The sequence below is a fragment of the Asparagus officinalis genome, chromosome 4 (assembly GCF_001876935.1).
Source record: "Asparagus officinalis chromosome 4, Aspof.V1, whole genome shotgun sequence".
Taxonomy (NCBI): Eukaryota; Viridiplantae; Streptophyta; class Magnoliopsida; order Asparagales; family Asparagaceae; genus Asparagus; species Asparagus officinalis.
In genome coordinates, this window is record NC_033797.1 from 136,562,975 (window position 1) to 136,580,390 (window position 17,416).

General features: G+C 37.3%; 1 protein-coding gene across 1 annotated transcript in view; it reads right to left on the minus strand.

The window, feature by feature from the left end:
* Positions 1–16,956, minus strand: part of LOC109839482 (E3 ubiquitin-protein ligase BRE1-like 1) — a 23,063-nt gene extending 6,107 nt beyond the window's left edge. The window contains exons 1-14 of the mRNA XM_020407919.1: positions 16,830–16,956; positions 16,649–16,745; positions 11,195–11,425; positions 10,927–11,094; positions 10,587–10,780; positions 10,440–10,523; positions 10,227–10,346; positions 9,942–10,128; positions 9,678–9,838; positions 9,536–9,607; positions 4,841–4,917; positions 3,264–3,458; positions 2,860–2,932; positions 2,677–2,763 (exon numbers count right to left, since the gene is read on the minus strand). Of these exons, the coding sequence (XP_020263508.1) occupies positions 2,677–2,763; positions 2,860–2,932; positions 3,264–3,458; positions 4,841–4,917; positions 9,536–9,607; positions 9,678–9,838; positions 9,942–10,128; positions 10,227–10,346; positions 10,440–10,523; positions 10,587–10,780; positions 10,927–11,094; positions 11,195–11,425; positions 16,649–16,667 (1,668 nt within the window). The 5' untranslated portion in view covers positions 16,668–16,745; positions 16,830–16,956. The remainder of the gene's footprint in view (positions 1–2,676; positions 2,764–2,859; positions 2,933–3,263; positions 3,459–4,840; positions 4,918–9,535; positions 9,608–9,677; positions 9,839–9,941; positions 10,129–10,226; positions 10,347–10,439; positions 10,524–10,586; positions 10,781–10,926; positions 11,095–11,194; positions 11,426–16,648; positions 16,746–16,829) is intronic.

A 17,416-nucleotide genomic window follows, 5' to 3' on the forward strand; every position in this document is an offset into this window, starting at 1 on the left:
TCATTACAGATAAGCAAAAAGGCCCTCTTTTTTCTTCGTTTGCCCTCCCATCTACCACCCACTGACCTACTGGCAACCACATGGCATCCACGTGCGCATTCATAAGCAATCGTCATCATCTGTCCTATTGCTCTTCAGGCCCAATTTAACCTAACACGATAACCTCCTTTGTATTCCTCAGAAAATTCCCTATTTTGGAATTATTAGGAGGAAAGCTACAGCACATATGGACCAAATCAATCAATTTCCTCATATTTGAAAACTAAGGCTTTAGTTATTATGGTGGGCCAGGCTTTCAACAGACATATTTGAATGTAAAATGTACATCAAATAACGAATTGATGCAATAGAAAACTAAATTAATACAAACTAATAAATTTCAATGCAATTATCAGATTGAAAATGAATGTTGCAAATGTAAATAATTCCATTCTTTACCTACAATTTTGTTTAATTTTCAAAATTTTGAACATCTGAACATTCTAATGTTAGCTTCTAAAGTAACTAACATAATATTAAGCTACAAATTCCACTTGATTATGTTTTGCTAAACTTAAAATTTTAAAATATATTATGACAAAATAAAAATAAAAGAGAAAAAACAACTGCATTGTTAACAAAATCTTGCTTTGTGGGCCCACTTGCTCCTAACCCACCTGGCAAAAGTCCTAGGCCAATTACAGCCCATGTGTCACCTCGCAATCCCAGTCATCACTAAATTCACAGCACGTCAATTTTGATGGCTATCATGAGAAGAAGCAGTTATACATTGGACTCCACATCTTTTTTGTATCAGTCACCACGTCCCCACTCTTACCATCTCTATCCCATCCACCAAGACCAATCAGGAAAAACTTTAAACCCCAATTTTCATTTAGAACATCTCACCCGAACTCCCAACATCTCCTCCCCTCTCTCTGACCCCTCCATCACCGTCTTCGGCTAGGACTCCCACCAGTGTCATCCTTCGTCGCTCGAGTCGAACTCATGTACAGCTTTGGCGGCTAAATCCAACCCCCAAGCAATGGCAACCACCTCTCCTAGACTGCAATACAAAAATCCTCACAGTCCACCAATCAATCTGATTTCCAACGAAGGTTGGAAAGTTCTCGGCAACCTCCGGCTATGATAAATTCATCTTAAAGTCTAAGTTTCCTTGTGATGATCTTGATCATTTAATCTCGATTACTAATGATGACGACTTAAAACATACAATGGAGTACGATCGACTTCAAAGGATTGGATTGAAGTGGATCCTGAAGTTGAGTTTTTTCTTTTTTTTGCTGGATTGATTGGGACTTTTTTTTGGGGACCGATTGGGAAGAAAAGTCAGTATCTGTCACCGGCGACAACACCGAGGGAGGTGCCGGACTATTTGTTCGGTCTGGATAGGCCACCAGAGAAAGAGGTGAAAGATTTTACAGTGGAGCTATAGAGGGTTCAGATAGGTGAGAAACAGTAGCATTAGCAAGATGAAACCCTACCTAGGGTTTACACTCCTGTGCAAGAGGAGTCACATGTTTCAGAACTAGAACCACCTCAAGCATATTGGAAAACTCCTAGATTAGCATCATTATATGGAGGATGGGAAATTTTATTTGGTTCCAATGAATCAAGGAGTTCTTCCAGCGAATTACACTGCCATGCAAAGGGTAGTGCCAACTGCGGTGGCATATAATAGTCCGATGATGGTGTACACTACTGATCCTAACGTCAGCGTGGGCGTGTATGATAACCAGTAGTGCGAGATTTGCATCGTATGATAGTGCTGGGAGGCATGTTTATTATATGGAAAAGGCGGCCGCATAAGGAAGTGCTAATAATGTGGCGATGGCAAAAGCACTAGAGGGGATTGTCAGATACCCATTTACCGTTGAAACATTCCCACAAAATAATAAGAGATGTCAAGGCATTATCATAATGTTGAGTTTCTGACAAACACAAGAATGAAAAGCAAGATATTGGTTCCAATCTGATATCTCCATACTAGATGCTGCCTTATATTAACTGGTCAAAGTTGGATATATTAAAGTATTAACCTTCATTAGTCCATCCTGCTCCAAACCATACAAGGTCCTATTACTGCTCCAATCCTAATCTCTTGTCTATGTGGTTGTATGGGTTTTCCTTCAACCAATATGAAAGTATGATAGCACTTCGGCTTCACCTCATTTGTCAATGAATGTTTCTTGAGTGTTTTTCATTACACCACAATGGCTCGCTTTCATTTCACCCATCCACATTGATTGGCTTCCAACTCCACTAATCAACTTCGTCCCTTGATATGAGAAAACATACAAATCTGTATGTAAGTGTTCAATTGCCCATGGCAAAAACAATGCCTTGCTCGCTTAAAAAATGTATTCATGTGATAAAAGGACAAGATTTAACACTGCATAGTTGCTGAAGGTTTCCTCTCATAAGTTTATTATGACTGAACCATGCCAATGAATGTGTTTGGACATGAAATATTTACACAGTGAAATATTATACAAAATAATGCAGCCTTGCACGCTTTTCAGTAAGATTTTAATAAAAACCTCATCAATGGAAAGGAAAGCTTTAAATTAGAAAGATTAATTAATTATGCATGACTTAAGGAAAGCTTTAAATTAGAAAGATTATTTGTTTATGCATGACCTAAGGTCGTAAAAGATATAAAATTGACAGAGTTACCTTGATATTGTAATCATCTCTCTCTGTGATTTGTTGCAACAAGTGCTGATTTTGGGTTTGCATATCTTCATATGCTTGGCCTATACTCTGCAGATAATTGAAGTTAGACCATTACTCACATGTTAATCTTCTATCAATTGGAATGGTAACATGTGTTGCAGCTAATACACGAGGGCATCAAACCTCAATCTCAGATAAATATGCTTCGCCTTCTTCATGCTTGGATTTCAATGTCTCTGATGAAATATGTATATCCCTGAGTTCAAACCACCCAATGGTCAGTCCCTATATATTTTAAGTTTCTTAAACGAAAGGCCTCCCTAAAACCAACTCGTTAGCACTCTATATGGATGCATATAAGTGTAAAAGAAGAAAGCAAATAACAAAATGCAGATGCCTGATTCCAGTAGCAAAAACTTCAAACAGTTACCCACTAACAGGAAACCCACACCATGTTGTACAACAAGGAAAAAAAATTCTTTATCTGATTAATGAAAGATCTACATAAGTATTTGGTTAGATGCGGTTAGTATGCTATCAATACCCTCAATTATTTTTAAAAATACAAGAAATGATAGTATCTATACCTTCCAGATGATTCCAAATTCTGCCTCAAATCAGCAATCTCAGCTTCAGTGGTGGCTAACCGTTGCTGAGATACTGCTTCCGCTTCATTGGCTTCCTTAACACGCAACTCCAAGTTGTGCTCATCAAGGGATGATTTGAGGCTGTGAACATGAGCCCATGCCTTGTATTCCATCTCCTTACCCTCCATGACCTCCCTGCAGCATGAACAGGTTGGAGCAAACACTTCTAAGTAGTGCTCAGCTTCAGTCTTAAGATATACTAATTTAGGCCATAACAGCTAATAGAAGCACGCACTATACAAATAACAGAAAGACGACATTTTTCGACTTCTTTTTTCTAATTAACACAATGAGATCAGCAATATGGCAACACATGAATATTCGGAAGTATGTGAGAGAAATTTTCTTTTGAATGTGAATCATCCTCATTCCAAGTTCGTTGAAGAAAAGCACTTACTCATATCAGCACCTTAAAATCCTCTTCATTCATACATACTTCTCCCAATCTAAAAGGAAAGCCTCAACACATTTTCAACCAACTTTTCATCACTACTCACAAACATACCATTTTTAACACTCCATAGATTAATAAGAACCACTATGCTCCCAACTGGACCCCACACACATACATAGAGAAGCTACACATGCACAGGATAGGAGGTGTGGGTTTGTTGATAGGAGGTGTTCAACTATACAAATCCCGCTGCCACTTTGGAAACAAACTTAACACTTTTGAGATTCAAGAACATTGCTCGAGCACATAGAAAACATAAACTAATTAAGAGGATGCAGATCAAGCACAAAACTCTAAGCCACTACCTACAAGTATAAGTTGCTCTGCAGCATTGCAATAGGGCCATTGATGCCATCCATATCTCCTTATCTTTATTTATACATACTGATCACGTTTATAAGATGATACAATATGGAAACACTTACAGAAAGAACTAGTTTTGCTCAGGATTGGACCAATTTGGATGTATTAGTTAGCAATACATTGTTCATAGAATGCAAAGAGGAATGGCTCATTCTCAAGCAAATTTCAACAACCCAAAGTCCTCTTGCAAATGCGCGAGTTGTTTATCTGAAATTCTGAATAAGTTTGAATTGCTTATATCCATAGGTCGATTAGAGAACCATCTCTCCAGGACTTATGGACAAAGTTTGTACACGCTTATATTCCTTCAGAGACAAAAGTGAGGCATCCATGAATGGTATGTGTGCATGTGAGACAGTGCGAGCAAGCAACACATATATTAATTTATCAGCAAAGGATTTCAATTGTCGCTCCAAATTCAAGAATTGAGCGATTCTTAGCAAATGCAGCAAATATGAAATAGGGCACAGATAACTGGAATTAGTAGAAACCAAGCACAAAAGTCAATACCACTGCTTGTCAGATGTTAGCACTCTACACTGCAATGGTGGAATTGACACTTGATTCTGTTATTTCCTCAAAAAAAGTTGATTTTGATTAAACAAAAGGGGAAATATTCAGTATAAAGACAACATTTCCCCTTTCTGCACAATACTTCTGACTTAAAAAAGAGAAGAAAAAAAGGTGTTAACTTGCTTACCTGGAATCAATGGATTCACGCCTATACATATCTAGAATTAGCTTCAACTCGTGATCACTCTCTCTTAGATCTTGAACCTAATCACAACATTTGGCTCAGAAAATATCCGATGCATAGTCAAATAACGAAAGAATATTTAACACTATGACATAAATGAACGAGATGAAATTTAGTAAAAGCATCACTTTAGGCATATAAATAAAGAGCGACAGGTAGCATTACAACATTCATAATTAGACACCAAAAGTAGGAGAAGAACCTACTTCACCAAGTTTTCTAAAGAAAAAAAAGTAATTTGACTAGTTACCCGAAGAACTAATAGGATGCAAGTTCCCACATAAAAGGGTATCAGGGGCTCAGTACAGCAATAAATACCAGCAATCAACATTATAAGAGCCAGAGGCAGAATGATAAAAATGTCAAAAGGAGCATGAAAGAGATTAAAAAGTAGAATAAATGGAAAAAAAAACTGCAAGCACATCAATATAGTGCATTTATGTTCAATATTTAACAACCACATGCTAGGTTGAGGGGGCTCCAAATTTTGGTGGAGTGGTCAGTCTTAAAGGGAAGATAAAAGAAGTGGACAGCTATTACTTTTTGCATACACTTTCAATGTTTTTATCTCTTGAATGTAAATCTAGAATCTGCAGATCATATATCCGTAACACCAAAATGCTCTGATACCACATAATCATACTAATGCCTCTCATCAAAAGAACTTACGAACATCAAGATAGGGATATTTGGATATTTATGATTGACAATTTCCTTAATTCATAAGAGAAATAATGGTATGCATAATGAACAGTGGGTGCAATCTTGCACACAATGCACTCAACTTAGAAAGGACACTGATAGCAAGTTTTAATAACACGTCAGACTCCATGCTAGTCTAAGGAAATATGATTTATGCCTCGTTGCATATGCATAACCTACGATCACAAAAAAGGTAATTCTACATATGAGATGAGTGACAGTCAATATTGAACCACGTGGCCTCTCTTAGTCATAGATCTCTTAGCCTGAATTTGGTTCCCATAAATAAAGTATAAGTGTCAGGTTAACACCAGTATAACAGGGATACAAATATACAGCAGCTATGAAGCACGGACACGGACACGACGACACGGACACGACACGGACACGGACACGGACACGACAAAACCCAAAAAAATAGGACACGGCGACACGGCTAGATTTTTTTAGTATTATTATTATATATAGATAAATTTATAAAATTCAAACAATAAACTCAAGTGTAATCTTCAAACACAAAATACTAAGCTACTAACAAGTATAACATTACAAACATATAATTTGAGGCCAAAGAACTATGATAATTTGAGATACCTAATACCAATTTCAATAATTTGAAGGCATAATATAGAAATATTGAAGATTTAAAGGGCTAATATCGAAATATTGAAGATGTGAGGGGCTAATATAGAGAAAGAGCTTTCTTTTTTGAGGCGACTCAGGTCCTGTCTTTTCAAACCCTGCCTCTTTTTCCCCCCTCTCTCTAAAACCCTCCCGCTGTATCTCGGCGAGATGACCCCGACTCCTACTAATATAATTAAAAAATAGCCCAAAAGAGAAAGATTTTTAAAATAATCAAATAATCTCCAAGCCACCCTCCTCGAAATCCAACGGCAGAGATCTCTCCATCTCTCACCCTGTCATTGGTCAGCATGTCACATCACCAGCTCCTCACTGTCTCTAAAGCTGCCACGTTACCCCCTTATTAAATTCATTTCAGGGCTCTCCCCTCCGCCCTTAAATCAGACCTCGCCGAAGTTTGACACTGTCGTCTCCTCAATCAAGAGAGAAAAAAAGCATCAGCAGCAAGCAGCAGGTCCCTAGCAGCGACGAGGACTAGCCGACGAGGAAGAGGACTGAGAGAGAGATCCAGAGAGAGCCTGGGAGGGAGAGAGGCTGGGAGAGAGAGATCCAGAGATCGAGGGAGAGAGAGACGAAGAATGAGAGAGAGAGAGAGACTGACCTAGCCAAGGCGATGAGAGATCGAGGGAGAGAGGACGAGCCGACGTGGATGACGACGAGGACGATTTGCTGAGAGGACGACGAGGACGACGATGACGATCGAGGCCGACGAGGACGATCGATCGGGAGGACGATTTGCTGAGAGGACGACGAGGACGACGATGACGATCGAGGCCGACGAGGACGATCGATCGGCGGTGTTTTCTTTTCAGTCGGGATCGAGAGAGAGATGAGCCGATCGGGTGAGTGAAAAGTGAAAAGTGAAAAGTAGGGTTTGGCTTTTGCTTTGGGTTTTGGGTTTACAAATTCTCTTTTTTTTTTTGCCCTCTCAGCCGTGTCGAGAACAAAACAGCGTGTCGAGAGCGTGTCGAGAGCGATTCTGCGATGTTGACCGTGTCGGCGGCGTTGACCACGTGTCCGACGCGTGTCGAACGCGTGTCCGCGTCCGACACGCGTCGGAGACGGACTCGGGGCCTTCTTTCACGTGTCGGTGCTTCATAGTACAGCAGGGTTGATTATAATTGATTGTGGATATAACAGGGTTGGCCATTGGTTACTGGCAACATAGACAAGGCTTTCAGAGAATTGGGCTGACGAGTAAGTCCATTTAAAGAAATGTAAGAGCGACATATGTACAAGGTGTCACCAGAATCTGATGTGCATGTACTGGCAAAAGCTTTTAGACCTAGAAATAATGACTCCGACGTCTCCATCTAAATGCAAGGAGGTAGCAAAGTAGAAGCTTTGCCAGGAGAAGAAAAAAGGATACAGAGCTCTTGCAGAAGCCGACCTACTATAATGTAACACCACTGCCAACCTACTAGAATAGTATAATGTAACACCAAAACCATAAAAATCAGGCCCTTTTCAGTTACTGATGCCAATGGACAATTCTAGCCTGCCGCAACAAGTTAACTTACTTGCATATGGGAATTTTGACTGTTCTGAGAATTCTCAGTTCTAGCTTGCTCCTCATATAGACGATGCAGCTATAGATTTGCCGAGAAGCTAGGCAATAACAGCATTGTGCTGATGTCCTTAAGGATCTTGCTCATCAATATTGTGCACCATTCTTTTCATAAAGTTTTCGAAGTAGTTACATAAAAATAATGTGTTCTCACCTTCATCAAACGTAAAATTATTCTATAATAAAAAGTCAACAAAAGTTCAACAACATGGTTACAAGTGACTACCTTGAGATATATAGAGCAAAAGGCTAGACATGCACTGAAAAATCATCCCACTTTCTATTTCAATGCACCGAATTAGGTAATGCAAAGAGAGAACACATCCACCACTTATCGATAATTAGAGGAAAAGCCAAAAAGATAATAGATTCTGTTACCAACTACTCAATGTTACGATAATCACTTCACTATTAATAAATCCCTTCATAAGTACAGTTCAAAGGCAATAACATAAGCACAGTTTTTATGCCCGTACACTATTTTGCAATGACCATCATATGTGCACAAAGTACTGAATCACTCAAGCAAAGAAATTGAGAAACCGCATTATTCACTAATAGACAGTAAAATGAAGTCCAAAGAAAGAATTGAGAAAATTAGAAAAGAAGCCAGTTCTGATTTCTGAATCTATCAGATCTAATAGGAATTGCAAGTTCCCAATTTGCTAACTATATACTTAACTATATAAAAGGAAAGATGAACTGAGCCAATGAAATTCTAAATTATTGCTGGGATATAATTACATAAGAAAACAGGTTAAAATCATAATAACCAAAATAATATACATCACAACCCTATTCATCCAAGATGTACAATCGCCCTATTAAGTGCATCCAAATTTTACTACCCATTTTCTGAAACTTAAAGCAATGTCCACAATTGTCAGGTAGGAAAATTTTCAGACAATAGGCAGAGAATTACTTCATTTGTTTAGACAGTCTGAAACTCGAAACTTTTAATTAACAATCCATTGTCTTACTAAAATAGTAAACTAAATGCTTAAATGTCATGACTACCCAAGGTTTTAAATATCGGATATCGTGAAAATATCGGATGACCAAAATCCATATCTGATTGCGAATATCATACGTGGTAAATATCAGAATGCCATAATGGATGTTTGCCTATATAATATAATGCACTAAAATGTAATCTCAACATACTTAATGAAATCTAAGCATACAAAATGTAAATAATATATGTTTAGGATCACTAATCAACCTTGTAAAACAGACAAAAAATACAAATCAACGTTGCAGCTATTGGTCTGATTTTTTAGGGCAAAATGTCATCTAATATAATGGGGAAATCATGATATCTCACCCAAAAATTGTCAAACGCAGTATATTGTTTTGCGACAAGCCATATAAAAAGATATATCAGACCACATTTCTGCTAATATATTGGCCATATCAGGGATATATCACCCAAAATAGCCAAAAAGCGCTAAAGGATATTTAGAGACCATATCGATTGCGGCAAGCCCTGTTAAAAGGATATATCGGGCCATGTCGGGGATATTTAAAACAATGTGAGTACCATCACATTTTAGTGTAAAACGCAAAGCAATTTCCACAATTCTCAAGTAGGAAAATTTCAACAATTGACCGAGGGCTTCTTAATTCATTTGAACTGTCTGGAACTCAGAACTTTTAATTAATATTCAGTGTCTTATTATACCAGTAAACTAGACGCATAATAGTTGTATAAAGGAAAGTGATCATACCACTGCCTCCAGTTTCTTTATCTCAGAAATTTGTTGGGCAGACATGCCAGACAATGATTCCAACTGCCTCACCTGTGTTTAATATAGCTTCAGTGACCAATGCAGTGTCTAGGCACCAGGGCCAGGTGATAAGAAAACTCACCTTCCTATTTAGTATATTAGAAAGGGACTGGACTTCAGCTCGTAGGCAATGAATCTCTAAAGATGCTTCCTTGTATCTATTGAGTTCACGCTGCATGACTGCCATGTCCTTGGGAAGGGATGCAACAAGTGATTTGAACTCTGCAATGATTTCTTTCCTACCTGAAATGCATAATTTTGGCAACTAAAAGAATTATACAGGAACAAAGTAGTAGTTCTAGTCTTCTAGATATCTTAGACCAGCAACATCAACTATCTTCACTACCTGGTTCTTTTGAAACTTGGTCAAGGTTGCCCTCCAGTGTAATCCTTTCTTCTAGTAATTTCTGTACCTCCTGTTCTAGCTCAGAAATATGAGATTCTGAAAATGCAGAGAATCCTCGACAAACATCAACTAGATCAGCTCTCAAGGCAAGTTCCTTTTCATGCCAGGTGAAACTATCCTTTTCAACCTATCACAATGAATTTGAAGACCCTTAGTACACCAGAGGATTAATATCTTTTGTGAGGTAACTACATAAGCTACATGCATCTACCGACCAGTTACCACCTGTAGTTTCTCAAATGACGTTCGACACTCATCCATCTCTGCTTTTGATTTATCCAGCTGCTCACTTAGTAATAAAAAAGCTTTGGAGGAAGTGATACTTTGTACATTCTTCACATCATTCTGGAAAACCATGTATATGTCATATTCTACTAAACCATCTGTTGGAAAGTTTGTAATCAATTTTAAAGACAAACAGTTATAATGGAAGCAGACCTGCAATTCACCTAGACTCTTCAAAACTTCTATCCTTCTTTCATGGAGACTTCTTATTTCTGCAAGCCGGCTTGAAGCTACATCCTATTCAAGGATTCAAATCAGAGCATATACATCTTATACAGCTACTTATCACAATGTAAATACCTTCAAATTCTTGAGTGTTGCCTCCAGCTCTTGAAATTCTTTTTGTTTATCTCTAAGCTTATCTACATCGACTTGTTTATTTCCTATTGTAGGAAAAAGAAAAGGCGTCCCTGGTGCTGCATCTTTTTGTGCCTTGAGACTTGCCAATCTACAATTGATTTCCCCTAACTCAGCAACAGCACTCGCCAACTCCCCTTCACAAAGTTACCAGAGAACTGTCAATTTCATAGAAAGAACAGTAGGACTTGAGTAAATAAACCCCTCCGTAAGTTACATAATGTAGGGGCCTCAGATAACAAAAATTTATAAGGTAATCTTTTGATAGTTGAGGAAAATGTACCTGCCAAACGTTTGTGTTCGGCTCTATTTTTGGCATCCATATCTCGCTGGTACTGTACCTTATTTGCCAATGGTCTATGCTTCAAATGGAGATCTTGAATTGCCACTTGTGAACTCTGAACTTCCATCTGTAAGTCATTAGCAGCCTTTTGCAACTGTCTGTTCGACTCTATGAAAGCAGAAGAAACGGTTTGAGCAAGATAGAATGTTGATGCCTAATCATCAGGAATAACAAACAAGTAAATATAATATGGATTTAAAGGTCTTACCATCTCCTGAAAGAGTCATGCAGAGAGCAGAAACAGCTTTATTGTTTACATGCCATAAACGATTTACGGACGTCATAATATTTTGCAAGATGTTTCTTGATGCCAACTGTGATGTCCGAACATCCGCTTCCAATTGCCTAGGGGATAGTACATCGCAGCAACTTTCAGTGGCTCCCGTTTCCATAAGTCTGCTCATAAAATCTTCTTCGACTGGAAAGGATGGTGCTCCATCTGGTCAAAATAAACATACCAATAAAAATAATAATATATGATAAGTATTTATATCACGTCATTTTGTAGTGGATGGACCAAAATCTAAAATTAACAGAGTACCATAAATGAACTTCAAACACAAATAATATGTTTCAAGAAATAGTGATATACAGAGTTCTAAAATAGAAGTGATGACGGAAAGATTCCAAAAGGCCGACCCCAATAGAAGTGATGATGGAAAGTTAACAGAGTACCCATAATAGAACTGATGAAGGAAAGTTCCCAAAAGGCCGACCCTAATGTGCAGATTGGAGAAGTGGGGGTCATAGTTCATAGCTTACACTCCAAGTTGCAACAGTTGCAACAATTGCAACAGGCAATCGGTCCATGTTAACTTGGCTCAACATTTAAAAAGGTATCAGGCCAAAATTTTTTAAAAAAAGTAAGTGTGATGCTTCTATTTAACTATTAATTCAAAAATGTATCGTAAGAAAGCTAGCGATGCATATATCATGACTAAGTATATAACCAACCAAACAAACAAAAGCACACACATAAAACACATGTTTGTATGTATGTATCAAGGTTTGTAATTCATATAGGTTTTTTTCTGTTAACATTAGTTCTAAAGATTAGTTTGGGCTTAGGGCTCTCTGAAACAGCTTTGTACAAATCTTGAAATACGAGACGTAGAACAAGCCTCAGTTTTTGTCTCACATTTTTCAAGTGAAGAGTCTCTTCACCGTCGATCGTCTGTAACCCCTTCACTCCTGACCGTGTGTCACCACTGGTAAGCACCTCCCTCCCTCCCTCCCTCTCTCTCTCTCGATCTTTTCTTATTCATATTCCCTCAGTGACTGCACGAGAAGAGAATAAGCTATTCTTTAGTACAGGATAAAAGACTTCTAACTTAGAAGCGCTCCAGAGGGGGCCCATGAGACTGTTTGCAAAAAGAGATGCTCGCAAAAAGAGATGCTCGCAAAAAGAGAGGGACAGTATGAGAAAAGAGGATGTTGACAAACCTACACACGATAAGAGAAAGCCGATAGAGTTGCGCGTGAGAAATGAGTGGGACTGCGCTCTAGAAGAGGAGTCAACAAGGCTGCACAGGGAAGAAGTCTACAATGCTATGCATGAGAAGATAAAGTTGACAAAGACTGCATGTAAGAGAAAACAGGTGGGGCAACTCATGTAATAGGAGATCGAACAGACAACACACCCGTACAGGAAGTGGTGTCAACAAGTGCAATAGTAGAGTTTCTTTTAAATTCAGATGAGGATGATGTTACATCATCATTTCCGGCAGTGGCGGATCTACGACGTTTTCAGTGGTGGTTCAAAATATACACTAATTTTTTTTCAAATAATAGAGAAAAAATAATAAAGAAAGAGTTATTAAAAGGGGAAAATTTTCTTTTTTTAAGCAATGATTTGGCTTATATATATAAAAAAAATTTATAGAAAGCCTTAAAGGAGTAGACGGAACAAAGGGATAAAAAGAAAGAAAAAGAAGAAAAAAAGAAATATAGGGGAAGTAAAAAAGAAAAGAAGCATAAAATAGAAAAGTTAAGTTAAAAATTAAAGTTTTGAAGGCTAGGAGATTCGATCTCCAGATCTCTTGCACAAGTTCTTAACCAACTTCAACCACTAGGCTGTAGATATGTTTTGTATTGTTACTGATATATATAATATATAAGGTTTCTTGAAAACCTGAGGTGGTTCAAGTGAACCACCTTGAACAAGGGTGGATCCGCCCCTGATTTCCGGTGAGCCTTCCGCTTGAGAGGAAAGGTGGAAGAAAATGTGTGAAAGAGATTGATAAGGGCAATAACAGAATCTTGAGGACGAGCGAGACGAAACAGGGAAAGAACAGGGAATGGGATAGCACTTGAGACGGTGGTCCTGCTTTGCTACCCCGAGGTTTAGCGTTTAGAAGTTCTGGAGTTAGAATGATAAAGGAGAAGAAATATTCCAAATTTGCATTTCTTATTCTCTAATACAACATTATGCTATTTATGCATTATTCATAGCAATGCCCTTCAATCAATCCTACAATAAAGCCTCAATTATATGGTCGGACATATCCAATATAGTGATACAGTGAATCTAGAATAGTATTATAGTAGCAATAACCTCCAACCAATCCTACAATCAAACTTTAATTATATGGCCGAACATTCCTCATTGTGGCACAATGAAGCTGTACAATAAATTATTCTTATTCCTTATAGCATCCCAACCATGTAAGCAAGATTCTTAAACACGGTTTCATTATGTATACGATCCAAATTCGGGTAACGACAAATCAAACTATGCAGCACTTTATTGCTTAGTGCGGAATTATGTGTTTTTGAAATTTTATGTGCGTATATAGGGTTCGATGGTTATGGGGCGGCGACTCATGTAGCAAAAGGAGATACCAAGAGATTAAATGGTGAGATCCACACCTTTTAATGTACTAATCACATGTTTATCTTGGTAGCTCATATAGCAAAATGAGTTATTACCTCATACCTAGTTTTTCCATATATGCGTGTGCGTGTGTATATATATGAGAGAGATGGACATGCTCAGTACTAAGCACAAACTTGACGCTTGGTAGTGATGTGGCTCATTCTCATCCACTCATTCAATTGGTCCCTACTTGAAAACAACCACCCCATCCAATCTATGTGCACCCATGTAAATGTGGTCCCCTCCTCTAAGTGAATGGGAATGAGCCATCCCATTGCCAACCACCAAGTTTGTGCAGTCATACAAGATGGTTCTCACTAGTATATATAGTATAAGTATACTATATATCTCAGTATATATATATATATATATATATATAGTATATATAATACTATATATAATGTTGCGTGTTATAACGGGATGACACCTTAGATTCCATACTAATGTAGCGCCTCTTGCATCAATGAAGGTGTAGGTTATCCCCTCTCGCTCTCGCCTCACTCATCGTGATCTCAAAGTCTCAAAACATCTTATTAAGAACAAAAATACAAATCATGATGATTAAAAATGATCGTACAGCACAGTATTTGTTCATTGCTTATCTTTACGTTATAGTATGCTAAACACTATAATTTCACAAATCACTTGATGCATGAGTAACAACCAATATGCCAATTTTTTTACTTGTATACAATCCAAAATACACTATAAATCAAAATGAACGAAGCGGCCATCAAGTAATTTGTAGCATTATAATATAGTTTTAAAGTGCTCTACCTTAGATTTGACCAATGGTGCGCACCTTATGAACACTTTTTCTCATATAATATATTATTATATATATATCATATATATACTATATATATTATATATATATGTAACTATATATATATATCATTAGTACTGAATCTATATTATAGCTATATTTTATATATATGAGTAATTCATTTGTTCATTAACTAAAACACCTTTTAAGTCATAACATTTTGAAATACTAATAGAACTCTTCATCTAATCTTCCTCATCATCCTCATAGTGGCCGGTGGCTGAAATGACAACAAGAGATAGCAATGATGGGCGTCGACACTAGGCGGCTGTGAAATCTAGTGATCGAGGTAATTTGTGGCGATGGAGAGGAGGCTGTGTAGGGTTGACTAGGTTTAAGGTTTTGAAGTAGCATATTTTTTTGGAAATGTTTTGAGGCAGCAATCAGGAGACTTTTAGGGTAATTAAGTGTGGCTCGGATCGGGTATATTTTGTGCTTACATAATTTCATTATGCGGCTGGATACTCTTTAACCATTTGATTATGCAGTTTGACCATATAATCAAGCGGGTTTCAGCTACCCAACACATTTTGGTGTTGAGTAGGAATACTCGGGCACATACTTGGTCAGGCAGAGCATGTTATTGAACACTAATGTAAGTACCCCATTTCCTTTAGCTTGAAAACAGTCCTCAAAATTATTCAAAAGTAGTCACTTAGGACTTAATCATATTTAAGGTCTCCAATTTTGAAGGGGAATTGCCTAAAAATGTATATTTGAATTTGGGTAGATTGTTTCAATGTGATGAATATTTTCAAGAAAGTGTTAAAGAAATGACTCGAGAGAAAGGAGCAAGCATACATATAAATAGACAAAAAGGAAAGAAAATATCTATATGCAGAACATTAAAAGAAGAAAGGAGAGAAAATAAGGGAAATAAGATCAACGGGCTTCTATTTTTGAGAGGAAAAAGCATATTTTGGGCTCTTTTCAACCATGGTCTTCAAGCTTCTGCTCCCTGAATAAATCCTAAAGAATGTAGCTCAACACCAATGCTTCTGAAGAAGTTATACTTTGAAAGCCATCAAAAGCCCTCTAGGATGCAATGCAGTCATTGGTTTCTTCCAGCAATGAAAAACTTCATGTTCTTTTGTTTGAAGGAACTCAAATAGAAAAGTTCCCCGTTCCTTAAGGTATAACAGCGGAATCAGTAGGCAGATGTTAGGTCTTCCAGCTTTCCTTTTCTTTCTTAAAAGGTAAAAACATTCTCAAGACAAACTATATTTGTGTCTATTGTAAAGCAAGATATTGAACAATTACAGGCAAGAAATAACTTCAAATGTTAAGAATTTGAAAAATAAATAAATGACTACACAACTTAATTGGATATATCTAAGTTTGGAGCATGCTCTAATATGAACTTGGACTTGGATTCAACCTTCTCTTCAGGATGAAGAAGAATGTTAAAGGATACAACAGCAACATCACCCATTTATTCACGGACAGCTAAAAAAAATAGCTTACAATCACTAGACAGGTCAGCAGCCTAATAGTGTTCCTCATTTAACATGCAACAAGTACAGTAAATTATAGGATTTTGCTCACTTCACTATCAAGCCATACAGGCTATGCATCTAAGTTTAGTCAAGTAATAACGAGATTCTAATGTTGTATAAATGCTTCCACCAATGAAACAAGAAAATAGTAAATTACAAAATAGCAGCAGTTGTGTAATTTTCTTATGTCGTTTAAGCCTCAACTTGTCATTCTTTTTTGGAATTTGTCTCCTGTTTACTGTTAAAATATTTTTAGATATTGGAAATTTCAGCCAATTAGGGACATGGGGCCTCATGCCCTAGCTGCCAGTGCCACCAATTTGATTTTTTCACTAAAATACTAATAATCAGCAAGCACTTTAAAGGAAAATAAAACCATTTTACATATAACTGCAATTTTAAGCTTTAGAATCTTAGCACAATGAGACTTGATAAAAGCAACGTAACTAGCATAATGCAAGTTACCAGCTGCATCCTCAAGCATACGAGAATCTTTTATGCCATGTCCGCCATTTTCAGATCCCCATGTGCAAACACAACGAGACTCCAAGTCAGTCACTAGCTGTTAAAGCAATACAGACTTCGTTTCAAGACAACATCGAGAATTACACAGCATAAAAATGAAGAAATAGAATAAACCACTCACACAGTCCCAGGAATTGCTAATCACTCCCAATGTGTCTTCATAAGTTGTCTGTTTCTCTTCCAGCTGATGAAGTTTGCTCTCCAGGGCAGAATATTCAACCTTCTGAGTCTCCAGTTGTTGTACAAGCTTTTGGTTTCGATATTGAAGTACAACGACATCAAGCTACAAGAATAAACAACAAAAAGGAATTTGGTTGCTATTAGAATATACATATAGGGAAATTTATACACGCATCCCGCTAATACTGGTCTACTACAGTACTGGTTTGTGACATCATGCACAACATAATATTGGTTCGTTTTGATCCTTTAAGATAGTTCAGCTATCATTCTTTTGATCAAATAAAGGAGTTAAGAATATGCAACTTTTCTGCTAAAAATATCCAGAGATATTTCAGCAGATCAAATGAGCTTACCAAGAGATGAATCAGAATAATGATATCATTCAAAAATTAGCAACAATTAAAGAATTTTGCTTCGATATTAGTCTTGATTTGACTTTTTAATTTGGAAAATTATGAACTTTACTACAATGTTGGGTGTGTTAGCATTATGAATTAAGATCTTATGTTGTTATCTTATAGTAGA